The sequence below is a fragment of the Pan troglodytes genome, chromosome 13, assembly GCF_028858775.2.
Source record: "Pan troglodytes isolate AG18354 chromosome 13, NHGRI_mPanTro3-v2.0_pri, whole genome shotgun sequence".
NCBI lineage: Eukaryota > Metazoa > Chordata > Mammalia > Primates > Hominidae > Pan > Pan troglodytes.
Window position 1 is genome coordinate 132,094,492 of NC_072411.2, and position 14,098 is coordinate 132,108,589.

At 38.4% G+C, this 14,098-nt stretch overlaps 1 protein-coding gene across 50 annotated transcripts in view; it reads right to left on the reverse strand.

Moving 5' to 3' along the window:
• The window catches only part of TRIP12 (thyroid hormone receptor interactor 12), a 158,943-nt gene that overhangs the window by 81,861 nt on the left and 62,984 nt on the right, over nucleotides 1-14,098 (reverse strand). For 18 of the 50 annotated variants that reach the window (XM_054679470.2, XM_054679472.2, XM_024355108.3 and 15 more), the window contains 2 exons: nucleotides 11,504-11,629; nucleotides 9,871-10,673 (listed from right to left, as the gene is read on the reverse strand). In XM_054679470.2, coding sequence (XP_054535445.1) covers nucleotides 9,871-10,673; nucleotides 11,504-11,629 — 929 coding nt within the window. The remainder of the gene's footprint in view (nucleotides 1-9,870; nucleotides 10,674-11,503; nucleotides 11,630-14,098) is intronic. The other 32 variants (XM_054679476.2, XM_054679487.2, XM_054679489.2 and 29 more) reach the window with 3 other exon arrangements.

Genomic DNA, 14,098 nt, shown 5'->3' on the forward strand with positions numbered 1-14,098 from the left:
AATAAATTGTAAATTATTAAAATCTCATAAATACTTTTCCTTAGAATCAAGAAGAAATATTCCACCAAAAAAAGAAACCAAGATGACATGAAATCTAGAAAAGGGAAACTAAGAAGACTGAAGAAAATCCCAAGGCTGAAGCCGTATAACCAGGCATAATGAACAACCATCCAGAGGCCTCATTTCTTCAAGATGAAACAAATGCATGCAGACAGCCTGAGAAAAGATTGTGACAATTAGTAAGGAATGTGGAGTTTGAGTAAGTTCATGGGAAAGTAAGGAAAACAACAACAAAAAGGAATTTAAAATTCAGGAAAAGCAAAAATGTGTGAGAAAGGAAATGTTCCTTTACATGGCTCAGTGTAAATAACATTTAGATGTTCACGATACAATAAACCCTGCGTGCTGATCATCACTGGGAATACAGGAAGTATGTAACAGTATGTGTTTGGTAGGTGAATGGGGTGGGGTAAGGTTAGAATGCAAAATCTTCATTTTCCCTAAGGGGAACACAACAGGGATCAAACACTTGGGGGTGGGGGAGAAGAATCAACAAAGGGATATATAAAAGCACATAATCTAGACACTGAAACATCAAAATAATCAGCTATAGAAAAGGGCAAAGTGGCAGAAAGACTGCTTTAAAAAAAAATAATAGATCTGGCCAGGCGTAGTGGCTCATGCCTATAATCCAAGCACTTTCGGAGGCCTATAGGAGGATCGCTTGAGTCCAGGAGTTTGAGACGAACCTAGGCAACATAGTGAGACCTCATCTGTACAAAAAAAAAAATCTTTCTAAAAAAATTAGCTGGGTATGGTGGCATGTGCCTGTGGTCCCAGCTACCCAGGGTGCTAAGGTGGGAACACTGTTTGAATCTTTTGAGATCAAGGCTGCAGTAAGCTATGATTATCTTCTTGAAGAAGAAAAAAAAGATCTTATATAACTCTTTCACCTAACACTGCACATAAGTGTTGATAAATATAAAGTGAAAATTTTTGGCATAATACATGCCAAAAGAAAAAAAAAGAGGTAGCCCTTGGTGAATGAAATTAAAAGTGATTTTGTATTTTTCTTCTTTGTATATTTTGGTACTTTCTGGATTATTTTTAACAAACATATATCAGAATCAGAAGTGTCAAAACCATTCCAGAATACACGTAAGAATATAAAGGACAATTACTAATGTAAGTTCAGTAAAACATAATTTGGCTAATTTAATTCTTATTTTGACCTTGCATACAAAACAATATATAACATGGTCATTTATAATTTTCAAACAATGTAATACAAAGCAAAGCCTTGTTAACAAAGAAGTCAATGCTGTATTTACAATTAAATGATCTCTTTTTTAAATTTGGCCACTTCTGTTTAAAGTTTTTTTAAAGCCTCAAAAACACTAGGATTATTTGTTAGTAATTTTTCAAAGCGGTCACATATTGGAACTTCTAAACTTTTAAGTTGCTAAATTACTTTAATAGCTGCCTTGTTAATATAGAAAACTGACACTCAACCCATTTCCTCTTAAGCTCCCTGCCCAACTCTTCACAGGGCTCACAGATAATCTACCTTTTTCACGCAAGTAGAGATGATCCTGCAAGATGCAAGTTGGTGAAACTGAAAGGTGACAGCGTGTGGCAGTCCTCACAGCCCTCGCTCGCTCTCGGCGCCTCCTCTGCCTGGGCTCCAATTTTGGCGGCACCTGAGGAGCCCTTCAGCCCACCGCTGCAATGTGGGAGCCCCTTTCTGGGCTGGCCAAGGCCAGAGCCCACTCCCTCAGCTTGCAGGGAGGTGTGGAGGGAGAGGCGCGAGTGGGAACCGGGGCTGCACCCGGCGCTTGCGGGCCAGCTGGAGTTCCGGGTGGGTGTGGGCTTGGCGGGCCCCACACTCGGAGCAGCCGGCCGGCTCTGCCGGCCCCAGGCAATGAGGGGCTCAGCACCCGGGCCAGCAGCTGCGGAGAGTGTACTGGGTCCCCCAGCAGTGCCAGCCCACCGGCGCTGCGCTCGATTTCTCACCGGGCCTTAGCTGCCTTCCCGCAGCGCAGGCCTCGGGACAGCAGCCCACCATGGCTGAGCCTTCCCCCGCCTCCGTGGGCTCCTGTGCAGCCCAAGCCTCCCCGACGAGCGCCGCCCCCTGCTCCAGGGCGCTCAGTCCCATCGATCACCCAAGGGCTGAGGAGTCCGAGCGCATGGCGCGGGACCGGCAGGCAGCTCCACGTGCAGCCCCGGTGCGGGATCCACTGGGTGAAGCCAGCTAGGCTCCTGAGTCTGGTGGGGACGTGGAGAACCTTTATGTCTAGCTCAGGGATTGTAAATCGGCACTCTGTATCTAGCTCAAGGTTTGTAAACACACCAATCCGCACCCTGTTACTAGCTCAGGGTTTGTGAATGCACCAATCGACACTCTCTAGCTACTCTGGTGGAGCCTTGGAGAACCTTTGTGTCAACACTCTGTATCTAGCTAATCTGGTGGGGACATGGAGAACCTTTAGTGTCTAGCTCAGGGATTGTAAATGCACCAATTAGCACCCTGTCAAAACAGACCACTCGGCTCTACCAATCAGCAGGATGCGGGTGGGGCCAGATAAGAGAATAAAGGCAGGCTGCCCGAGCCAGCAGTGGCAACCCGCTCGGGTCCCCTTCCACACTGGAAGCTTTGTTCTTTCACTCTTTGCAATAAATCTTGCTACTGCTCACTCTTCGGGTCCACACTGCTTTTATGAGCTATAACACTCACTGCGAAGATCTGCAGCTTCACTCCCGAAGCCAGCAAGACCATGAGCCCACCGGGAGGAAGGAACAACTCCAGACGTGCTGCCTTAAGAACTGTAACACTCACCACGAAGGTCTGCAGCTTCACTCCTGAGCCAGCGAGACCATGAACCCACCAGAAGGAAGAAACAACACATCCGAACATCAGAAGGAACAAACTCCAGACGCGCCACCTTAAGAGCTGTAACACTCACCATGAGGGTCCGCGGCTTCATTCTTGAAGTCAGTGAGACCAAGAACCCACCAATTCCGGACACAAAACCATGTATCTAACTTAAATTCATCTCTCCTGCTTAACACATTCTTATTTCCTCCCTCCGTGCTAGGGGCCCAAAGCACTATGTCTTCCTAATCTAATCAGAATCTCTTTTCTAGAATTTGGCTTTTGCCTGGTTCTTGTCTAGGTCTGATAAAAACCACAGGCTACATGCAAAGTCACCAGGAGAATATGAAACTCAAGACAAAAGTAAGCTGTTAACTACTGCTATGTTACTAATAACGTGCACATGATGTCCACTTTAAATAATAGAGAGTAAAGTAGATCTTCAATAAAACATCTGCCTGGAAATATAACTTAAGTTTTTCTATAAACAGGTTCGATAATTACTCAGATTTTGATCACCAATTGTTTCTTATAATTCTATACCATCATCATCTACTCACTTTGAAATTATTGCAAATTTTTTTTAAATTAGCTTTTATAAGAAGGTAGATTAGCAAAATATATTTTGAAGCCAAACTATTATAAAATTATTTAAAGTATATTAAAATATAAAAAGATTTTTGAAGCCATCTATATCATTATATTACCCTACTGGTTTTATATTTATGCTGTATAAAATTTGCAAAAATGTCTACTTACTTAGGCTAAACAAGAGACAGCTATAACTTCCTAAGGTACATTAAAAATTGTTACATAACAATTTTCTTTCTGGGGTACTCAGGAGACTTTTACCAAGTAACACAGAATGACCTTTGTCTCAGAGCTGTTTTGATGAGATACAGCTGGCAAGCAGCAATGCTTCAGGAAGTCTATCACTAAAGTAGCGGTTTCACTAGATCTTCTGCCAGCCCTAGTGCCTCGCCGGGAACTTGTTCATTGGTCTATCAACAATTGACTAAGCAGCACAATAACAAGGTCTTCCTGTTTAAGCTTCCTCACTAAATGTATTATATCATTTCCTGAGTGTATTCCATGAACCACTACTGGTTCCCAAGTAATAGCTGGTCAAATTAATTTGCAAATTATTGGGTTAAGAAGTTACTGCAAGTCTTCCCACAGCTTTCAATATATTCCTGCTTATCTAGAATCTCCTTGAATAATACTTGAACATGGAGAATGGTTTTTCATAAAGCATCTTAAAAATACTGTTGTTCCTACAATTTTTAAAACATTTCCTTTACTATGAAAGCTCTCCTACTGACCAATTATGTCTTAGAATAAGTCTTTACCTAAGGAAACAAATCACATTCAAATAGGTTCAATTCTTAAAAACTGGAAGAAAACAAAGGATATCCAAAATAAAATAAAATAACCTACCCAATGTGAAATTTCTCACAATGGCCTACTCTATTTTTAATATAATTTTTAGATTTTTATTTTACTAAGATTTGTATTAATCAGAAGCCCATCTCTCAACTTTCATCCACCCACTGAATCTAATTCTGGCCTCTGAATTAACGTTAAAACAAAAAACCCTGATGCATACAAAAGCCCTTTAAATACATGACCTGGCTGGGCGAGGCGGGCAGATCACCTGAGGTCAGGAGTTCGAGACCAGCCTGGCCAACATGGCAAAACCCCATCTCTACTAAAAATACAAAAATTAGCCAGGTGTGGTGGCACCTGTGAATCCCAGCTACTTGGGAGGCTGAGACACGAGAATCACTTGAACCCAGGAGGGGGAGGATGCAGTGAGCAGAGATCACACCACTGCACTCCAGACTGTGTGACAAGAATGAGACTCTGACTCCAAAAATAAATAAATAAAAAAAATACATACATACATACATACATGACCATAACTCTCAATTCAACATTACATGGTGCATTACAATATGTTGCTGCATTCTATGGCACTTCATATGTGAAAACAACTTTGAAAATCTTTCATTTATGCTTCACAAGGAGGAATCTTATTATTTTGCAAATAAGATTAGTAATAGGGTTGGTATCATAACTACAGCTGAATGATTTGCCCAACCTCGCCAAACTATGAGGAGATAACAATATTTTTTAAAGCAATGTACATGTATTAATATTGACATTTTTGTTTTCATTTATGTTGATGTATCCATTTATATAGGTTACATGTTTACATATAAAATTATGCAATTTTATTTGTATATATATTCCTAGTTTTGACTTTCTTGTGTAAATTTAAGGGGTGCAAGTGCAGTTTTGTTATATGGATATATTGCTTAGTGGCAAAGTCTGGGCTTTCGGTATTAGCCATCATCCAAATAATGTATATTACAGCCATGAGGTAATTTATCATCCTTCATCTCCTTCCCAGTCTCCAATGTTTATTACTCCATACTCTATGTCCACGTGTATACATTATTTAGTTCCAACTTACAAATGACAACATGTAGTATTTGATTTTTAGGAAATAAAAAAACTTTAAATCTGGTGTTCCAAATCTAATAGCTACCTTAAAATTGACCAATGGCCAGGACTTACTGATCCCCCATTCTCAAAATGCTCCTTTGAATATGTTTTCTGCCTTAAGATATTCACTTTCAGTTGTACACCCTAAATTTTGTGATGCCTCCTGTGTACTAAGCACTATGCTAAGTCTTCTAATGTTTTCATTTATTCCTCAAATAGCTATTATGCCCATTTTACGGAGAACAAGTTACAAACATTCCCCACAGTTACCAACTGAAAAAATGGCAGAACTAAGATTTGAATCCGACATTTTTGGCTCTACTCCTCAAAATATCATTACCTGAAACCCAGAGACAATCATAAAATACCACATTTTGCCCCTATATCCTTAAGAAACATTACCTGCCAATTAATTCTATTGTAAACTATTTTCTGAAGTGACACATTTAATCATGCCTAAAATGCACAATGCCTTGTTTTGACTTCAAGAAACCTACCCAGACTGAGCTTGCCCTATCTGTTCACCCCTATGTATTCTGTCCTCAAGGCCAATTTCTGGGATCAAATGGCCTGGGTTTTAACTCGGCTTTGTCACTTCTTAGTTCTGTGACCTTAGACAGGTAACTTTACTAATGATCCAAAGCTTCCTAACCTGTAAACTGGGAATAAAAATACTTGCCACACAAAGGCTAGGCACAGTGGCTTATGCCTGTAATCCCAGCATTCTGGGAGGCCGCGGGGGGTGGATCACTTGAGGTCAGGCATTCAAGACCAGCCTGGCCAACATGATGAAACCCCATCTCTATACTAAAATCACAAAAAATTAGCCAGGCATGGTGGCGCGTGCCTATAATCCCAGTTACTTGGGAGGCTGAGATAGGAGAATCACTTGAACCCAGCAGGCAGAGACTGCAGTAAGCTGAGATCATGCCACTGCATTCCAGCCTGCGCAACACAGGAAGACTCCATCTTAAAACAAACAAACAAAAACAAAAAACAACTTGCTACACAAGACCGATGAGGAACAAATAAGATGACTCACGTAAGGTATTCAGAACTGTCAGGCACTTAAAAGCACAGTAAATACATGCTACTTTGTTTTGAAATGTTTTCATTTATTTGAAAAACAGCAAATATATGGTGAATGATATGGTATGAATCCTTGGGTCCACATAGTATTCATCTCTAAATTTAATCAATACTATCAATGAAGGACCAAATAACATTTCATTTTCTCTAGAGTCTTAGTATCTCCAAATGGCCCAATTATGTTACAACAGTAAAACACAGAAACTAACAAGGGTTTAAAAAAAAAAGAAAAGAAAAGAAAAGAAAATGCTTCATTCAAGGTCACACCTACTACCCCCATCTTCAAATCCTAACTCTGCCAAGTATGAGGTATATTACTCAGAGAAGTTATTTCATCTCCTTGGAATACATTTCCTTGATAACTATCCTAGGCTGGGCATGGTGGCTCAGGCCTGTAATCCCAGCACTTTGGAAGGCTGAGGCGGGCAGATCACCTGAAGTCGGGAGTTCGAGACCAGCCTGGTCAATATGGCGAAACCCTGTCTCTACTAAAAATACAAAAATTAGCCAAGCACGGTGGCATGCGCCTGTAATCCCAGCTACTTGGGAGGCTGAGGCACGAGAATCGCCTGAACCTGGGAGGTAGAGGTTGCGGTGAGCCAACTGCGCCACTACACACACTCCAGCCTGGGTAATACAGCAAGACTCTGTCTCAGGAAAAAAAAAAAAAAAAAAAAAAAAAAAGTGTATCCTAAAGCACCATTTTTTTTTAAAAGAATATGTAACTGCATATGTAAAATACCTGGTACTTATTTTATGCTACACAAACGCTGGTTCCATTCTCCTGTTTCAACAGCTTAGGCTACGATGAGAGATCAGAACTGGGATAGTGGCAGTGAAAACGGAAAAGTGATTTAATAGTAACAACAGAACACAGATACTGTGAAAGTGAATGAAATAATGGTGAAATGAGTTTTAAAATACTAAATTAGTTTGTGACTATGTGCTGAGCAGGCTTAATGGAATTATCTGGATTGGTTTTATCAAACCAGCAGCATAATGACACTGCCAAAACTCTTGGTGTTTCCTGATTGAAACACCAAGGAGGAAATCCCACTGATTAGCCACTGGTAGAGTTGGGTTTTCTTTTAAAAATCAAGTTAACAGACTATATAAAGAAAAGAAAGCTGATCTCTACAAAGGACCAAGGCCATGACACTCAAGTACAATCTGCTATTGCCTGGCCCTAGAACCCTCCTACACATAAGAGATGAGTTCTTCAAGTGAGGCAGACTGGAAGGCAGAAGGGGAAGTGAATCCTAAGCAGCTTGCTGTAAACTCAACCTGGCTCACTGGCTGTGAATATTACATAGCAGGACTGACAGACACAAAACACAGGGAGGAAAGGCAGTATAAAAGCTGACATATATAACTCCAATTATCAATAAAGCCTTGGAAGGACAAATAGTTGGTTGTCCTTTTAACTTGGACCTTTTTTTTCCTTCTCACTTCAAGATACTGATCTAGCCTATCTTAATCCTTTAAACTTAAAACATTTTATACAGATGTTCTGCATATTTAAAATACCAAAACAGAACAAAGTTCAATCTAAAAGTAAAATATGTTACTTCACAATAACCTATCATACAGGTTAAACATAAAATTTTTTATATAGTACCTACTATTAATAGTATTGTCATTTCAGGTAATATGTGAATCAACCAAAAGTAGTTTTAGACTGCAGTGTTAAATTAAACAGAGCTAATAGTTCTGATTCAATTTTAAGTTAGGCTGATTCAATATGAGCTATACTTTGACAAGAATGCTAGTAGACACTATATACAATCTTTTTAAACCAAGAAAACATTATAGTCCTACCCAAATGTAGATCTAAAATCCATCAGAGAAGAAAAGATGCTTAAAAGCAAGCTTCCTAATTAGGTATTATAAAATTAAAATGCTTTTAAAAATTGTAGAGATAAGTGCTTTATTATCCTATTTGTCCTTTATAGGTTTCTGAAATAGAAATAAGGAAAAGAAGCCTGGGCACAGTGGCTCACACTTATAATCCCAACACTTTGGGAGGCTGGGACAGGTGGATCACTTGTCCCAGTTCAAGACCAGCCTGACCAACATGGTGAAACTCCCTCTCTACTAAAAATACAAAAATTAGCTGGGTGTGATGGCGCACACTTGTAATCTCAGCTACTCAGGAGAGGCTGAGACAGGAGAATTGCTTGAACCCAGGAGGTGGAGGTTGCAGTGAGCCAAGATCGTACCACTCACACCACTACTCCATCCTGGGCAACAGAGTGAGACTCTGTCTCAAAAAAAAAAAAGGAAGGAAGGAAAGAAAAGAAAGACACTAGCATTCCCCAGATGAGCAGCTGGTTCCCCGAAGAAGTCTTTTGGTAAAGAGAGAGGGAGAAGAGTTCCTGGATATGTCCAAAACTGACTCATGAAGGAATGCACATAACGCTATGTTTCTTCCATCTACTTTCTGTTTCTTTGCTTGAATGTATTCTCAAAACACAAATTCTTTCTACTCCACTGTAAACTTTTAGAGAGCAATATTCTTACTCACTTAGGACACAGAGTAGTGTATATAAGAGTAGTGAAACATAAGTAGTATTCATCTTTAGACAAAACTCCTTAAAGACCGTGAGATACTACATATGAAAAAGTTTAATTTATATTGAGGTATATTTATAGTAATAACTTAATTCATTGTATCTACACATCAAGAATATCTTATATAAAAAAATATATTTGGCCAGGCATGGTAGCTCACACCTGTAATCCCAACACTCTGGGAGGCCGCGGTGAGCAGATCACTTGAGGTCAGAAGTTTGAGACCAACATGGCCAACACAGTGAAACCCCATCTCTACTAAAAACACAAAAATTACCCAGGCATGGTGTGCACACTTGTAATCCCAGTTACTCTGGAGGCCAAGGCAAGAGGATTGCTTAAGCCCAGGAGGCGGAGGTTGCAGTGAGCCAAGACTGCGCCACTGCACTCCAGCCTAGGCGACAGAGTGAGACTCCATCTATAAAAACATATATATATTTGATCTCTGATCATGGCAACTCATAACTAAAAAGAACTCCTAACTAAATGATAATTTTGTATGTGGTACAGGAGAAAATCCAACTTTATGTCCCATCCTGATATTAGGAAATCAGTGAAGTAGGAGATGCCGCGAGGACCAATAAAGACACAGACACTAAAATGTGATGGTTTCGTAATAATAGGAAGGTAGTATTCCTTACCTGTCTCAACAAAACTAAATGTAGTAGCACTTACTACATGCTGTTATGTACTTAATTACACAGACAGTAATACATCTAAGATTATCTAAGACTGGGGGAAAAAAACCCTTAACTTTAAAGCATAATTGCTTTTGACAAACCAAGAGAAACTTTCTTTAATTAAAGAAAAAGACCTTTTTGTAAACTTACTTGCTAATTTGGCCTGTAATCCAGAAGGTCCAGGTTTTGATGTCTCTGACTTAGAAGACCCTGGAAGAGACAGTTTTGTTTTAGGAAGGCTAACTTTAGGGCTGAAACGAGCAGCCCAATCAAATTTTGAAGAGCCACCAGTTTTACTCTGTTCCTTTTCCCTGCTACTTCTTCTGGGGCTGGGACTGGACGCTGAACGGGAACGCCTGGCCTTGTTCTGATCTTTTCCTTGTTTCACTCTGGCACCTGGTGGTACAGTGGAGGAGGCCGAGGCTACAGCAGAAGACGAGGAGGAAGTAGAGGCAGCAGAAGAAGAATCAGTGATGGTGCTACACCCAGCTTTGGCTGAGGTGGCTGATTTTGAAGCCAGCTTGGTAGGTTTCGCAGATCTCTCTTCTGCACCAGTTGATTCAGACCCGGAGCCACTCTTTACACAAGAACTCTCTGTCCTTTTTCTTTTCTGACTCCGTGAACCGCCAGTGGCCCCACTCTTCCTGGTATGAGCCTTGCTTGTTGATGGTGATTGTGCAGATTTCAGTTGTTGCTCCTGATCTAAATGTCTCTTCTTTGACTTACTATGTGGCTTATTTGTTTCTGAGGGAGATTCAGTATGCTGAAGTGCTTTTGGTTTTTTTGCAGAGCTAGGAGAATTGGTCCTGTTGTAGTCTGGACTAGCACTGCGCTTCACTCCTCGAGAATTGTCTTTCTTAGGCACCTGCCCCGTTTTTTGTCTTTCTGAAGTATTGGCTCTGTCTGGATCCTCTGGTTGTGGAACTATCACAGCAGATGATGAACTGCAGCTTCTAAGAGGTTAGATAAGAAAACAGTTAATATCAGCCTGTCATAATTACAACTGTCATATATAATGCTTTCAAAAAATAAAGTATGAATATGTTCCTACTAAGTCCAGTATTAAACATAGGTTTTCAGAAGGTTCAAATCTGTAAAACGAAATAAAAGAACAAAACAAAAGCAGATGTGACTTTGGATACTAAAATATCTGATTAAAAGATAAGGGTGTTCTTTAGCCCAAAGATTACTGACACTAACACTCCTAATCACAAAACAAGAATTAAGATTACAAGAAAAACAACACTTAATTGTTCAGAACCAGAGGAAGCCAGAATATTGATGCCCTATTCACAAGCACAACTGCTTTGTCAAAGCTTAGAAGAAATAAGCATTAACATACGCACTTTCAAAATGAAGGCTGAGATTTTTATATTGTAGTACTATCAAATCTTCAAAGTTAACATTGCTTTCCAAAGTCTCTTACCAATTAGATCTTAAGAATCACTGACCTAAACCTAAACTATGGCTCTGACAATAAAAACTAAAAAAAAGATTAAAAAATAAAAAGAAATAAAAAATGGCCATAATGGTTTGTTAAGCAAAGGGGGAATCTTATGGCTCTCCAAACAAAAATATCATTTTATCATTGACAAACTCATTGTCTAGGGTATACTGCACTAATCACTGCAAAGGTAATAAACTGTCAATCCTAAAAGTTACTTAGAGAATAATGAAAATATGTATCAAAACGTTTTGGAATAACCTCAAGTTTTAACATTATGCAATGATTTGAATGCAAATAATTCTGCCTTGAAAATGTATAAGCAACATGAAGATTTACCTTTTAGAAAGGTGTCCCCTTGACAGTTCAGAAGTAGTATTAGACTGCACTTTGGGTGCCTTAGAATTAGATTTTCTACTCTCAGGAGGGCTATATCCCTTATGTTTTGCCTGCCCTAAATGTGACCTGTCAGCAGAAAATCAAAACAGAAATCTATCAGGAAACTGAGATGCAAATACAATACTGAAAGTGAAATATTTTTATATATTTCTTAAAGCTTCCCACAACTCATTGTTGACCCTACCCTTTTTCCAAATATTTATAAATTTTAATTATTATTCTACTAAATAATCTGGCAAAAAGAAATTGCCTCTCAGAACCACCCCCGCCCCGCAATACCGAAGAGTTTATTATCACCAGTAGTCATAATTGCACAGCGTTGTTATGGTTGCTTAAGCAGTAACACATTTTTCAGCAATTTTAGTGCAGATATTCAAATATGCTACATTTTAACAAAAAGCAAATTTAGACTTTAGATCTAAACACACTTTTAATACATAATGTGACTGTAATGGCTTTAAAAGTTTACGGAAAAGACAATTGATGATTCCCACACTGATACCGATTTCCAATTTGTACGTTAAAATTCAGGTAAACACAGCAAATGCAGAGACAGACGAACCAATTCTCAAACTGATTTTACACAGAAAATCATTTCAAGCACTAAACAATAAATAAACCTACATGAAATCAATATAGTGATACCTGCTAAAACTTTAAAGTACTTGTCAACAGAAAGAACACAAAAAAGTCCTGGAGAAATATGGAATTTACCACAAAAGTTCCAAAAAACATTCAAATAATTCCATGATTGATATGGTGCATCATATTTACAATAAATCAAATCCTTATGCCAGCACTGTTCTAAAAGCAAGTTTGAGGAACATGAAAAAACTGTTTTCAGTTAGATTATTTTTTAGACCTTGGGGAATGGTTACATGAGATTTACATAAGCAATAAAAAACAAACACACGTTGATATCCAGAAAACTGCTGCCATTCGGGTGAGATATTAATGTAACAAATGCAATTTATGTAATTCATAGCTGATATCCACTTTCCACATAAGAGCATATACTAATGAAAATTTAGAAAAAAGTTTCATTAATACCAAATTTACTTGTTAAAAAAAAGTTTAAGGCTTTTATTCCAAACACCATCTCAAAAGAACTTAGAAATGAGTCACTGAAAATCTCACAAAATAATTCTAACTCAATCTGTAAGGATGCCATAAATTTCTTAAGATATCATACAAGTACAACCATCTGTTCCAAAAGAGGACCTAAGGTTTCTCTTTTCTGTATCACTTCTTCTTCCATCTTTCCAGAATTCATGAAAAGAGTCTTAAAAGAAGGTAAGAAATTAGCTTCTTAAGAAAGGAAATAGTTCCTGGATCCCTCATATCATTTTTGTTTTTAAGGTTCTAATCTGAAAGTAATAATATGTTCTAAAGACTTATTGGAATAGATGAATTTCTTAAAAAAAAAATAACAAAAAAACAAAACTCTAGGTGAGCCTTTCAAGTGTTATTAGTCTTCAATTTTAGTAATGAAAGGACACATATACTTCAAGAAGCATATTTTCTAAAGTTGTAGCTAAGCTGAACTTTGTAAGATTTTTTATACATTGTGTTTTTGTTGTTGTTGTTGTTATTTTTTATTTTTTGGTGTTTCAGACAGGGTTTTGCTCTATCGCCCAGGCTGGAGTGCAGCGACACTATCTCGGCTCACTGCAACCTCCGCCTCCCAGGATCATGTGATTTTCCTGCCTTGTATATATTGTGATTTAATTTTAATTTTTCCTAGATATTCTCCCATTGCAGACTAAAATTTTGCTTTAACCAATGAGTTTATTAGAGATTTAATTTCTAAGAGTTGCTTTTGTTTTTGTTATATTTCTACTAACAGATCTCAGAGTTCAACTCTTTTTTCTTCAGATATGAGACTATTTTTCAAATCATTCCATAGTTATTCTAAAAAAGAGGTGTAACGTTCTGTTTTTGGGGTGTGGAATTTAACAGCTACAGGAAATATAAATTATGTCATTCAGGTCCTCTACATTATTATTTTCTTAAAGATCGTTGCAGACTGATGTTTTAATTAAATCACGTTTTCTACTTTATTTCATTTTAAAATTTAAAATATAACTTGTTGCATTCCTTGATAATTAAACAACTCATTCTGAAAGAAAACTACATACATTCAAAGCTAGACAACTTTGTGAAAAATAAATGCCCAAAACAATTAAAAATTATGATTCATTCCATTTGTCATCAGAAACTGGCCCATATGAAACTAAAGGTGAGGTCTGGGGCAGCAGCCCTCCTCTTTTTAACTCAAATAAATTGTTCTGTTGACTTTTATACAGCTTATGTTAGATCCACCTAATTCTACTCCTGTGTTATTTCTCATGCCCTTACTAATACCTTCAATGAACTTAAGAACTTAGCATGTAAACTCTCTATATTATACCACAAAAAAGTAAACAGTATCCAAATCATTTAGAAGACCAAGGCTCACAAAACTGGCTTAAATTCAGCAATGCCCAGCAGGGCACGGTGGCTCATGCCTGTAATCCCAGCACTTTGGGAGACAGA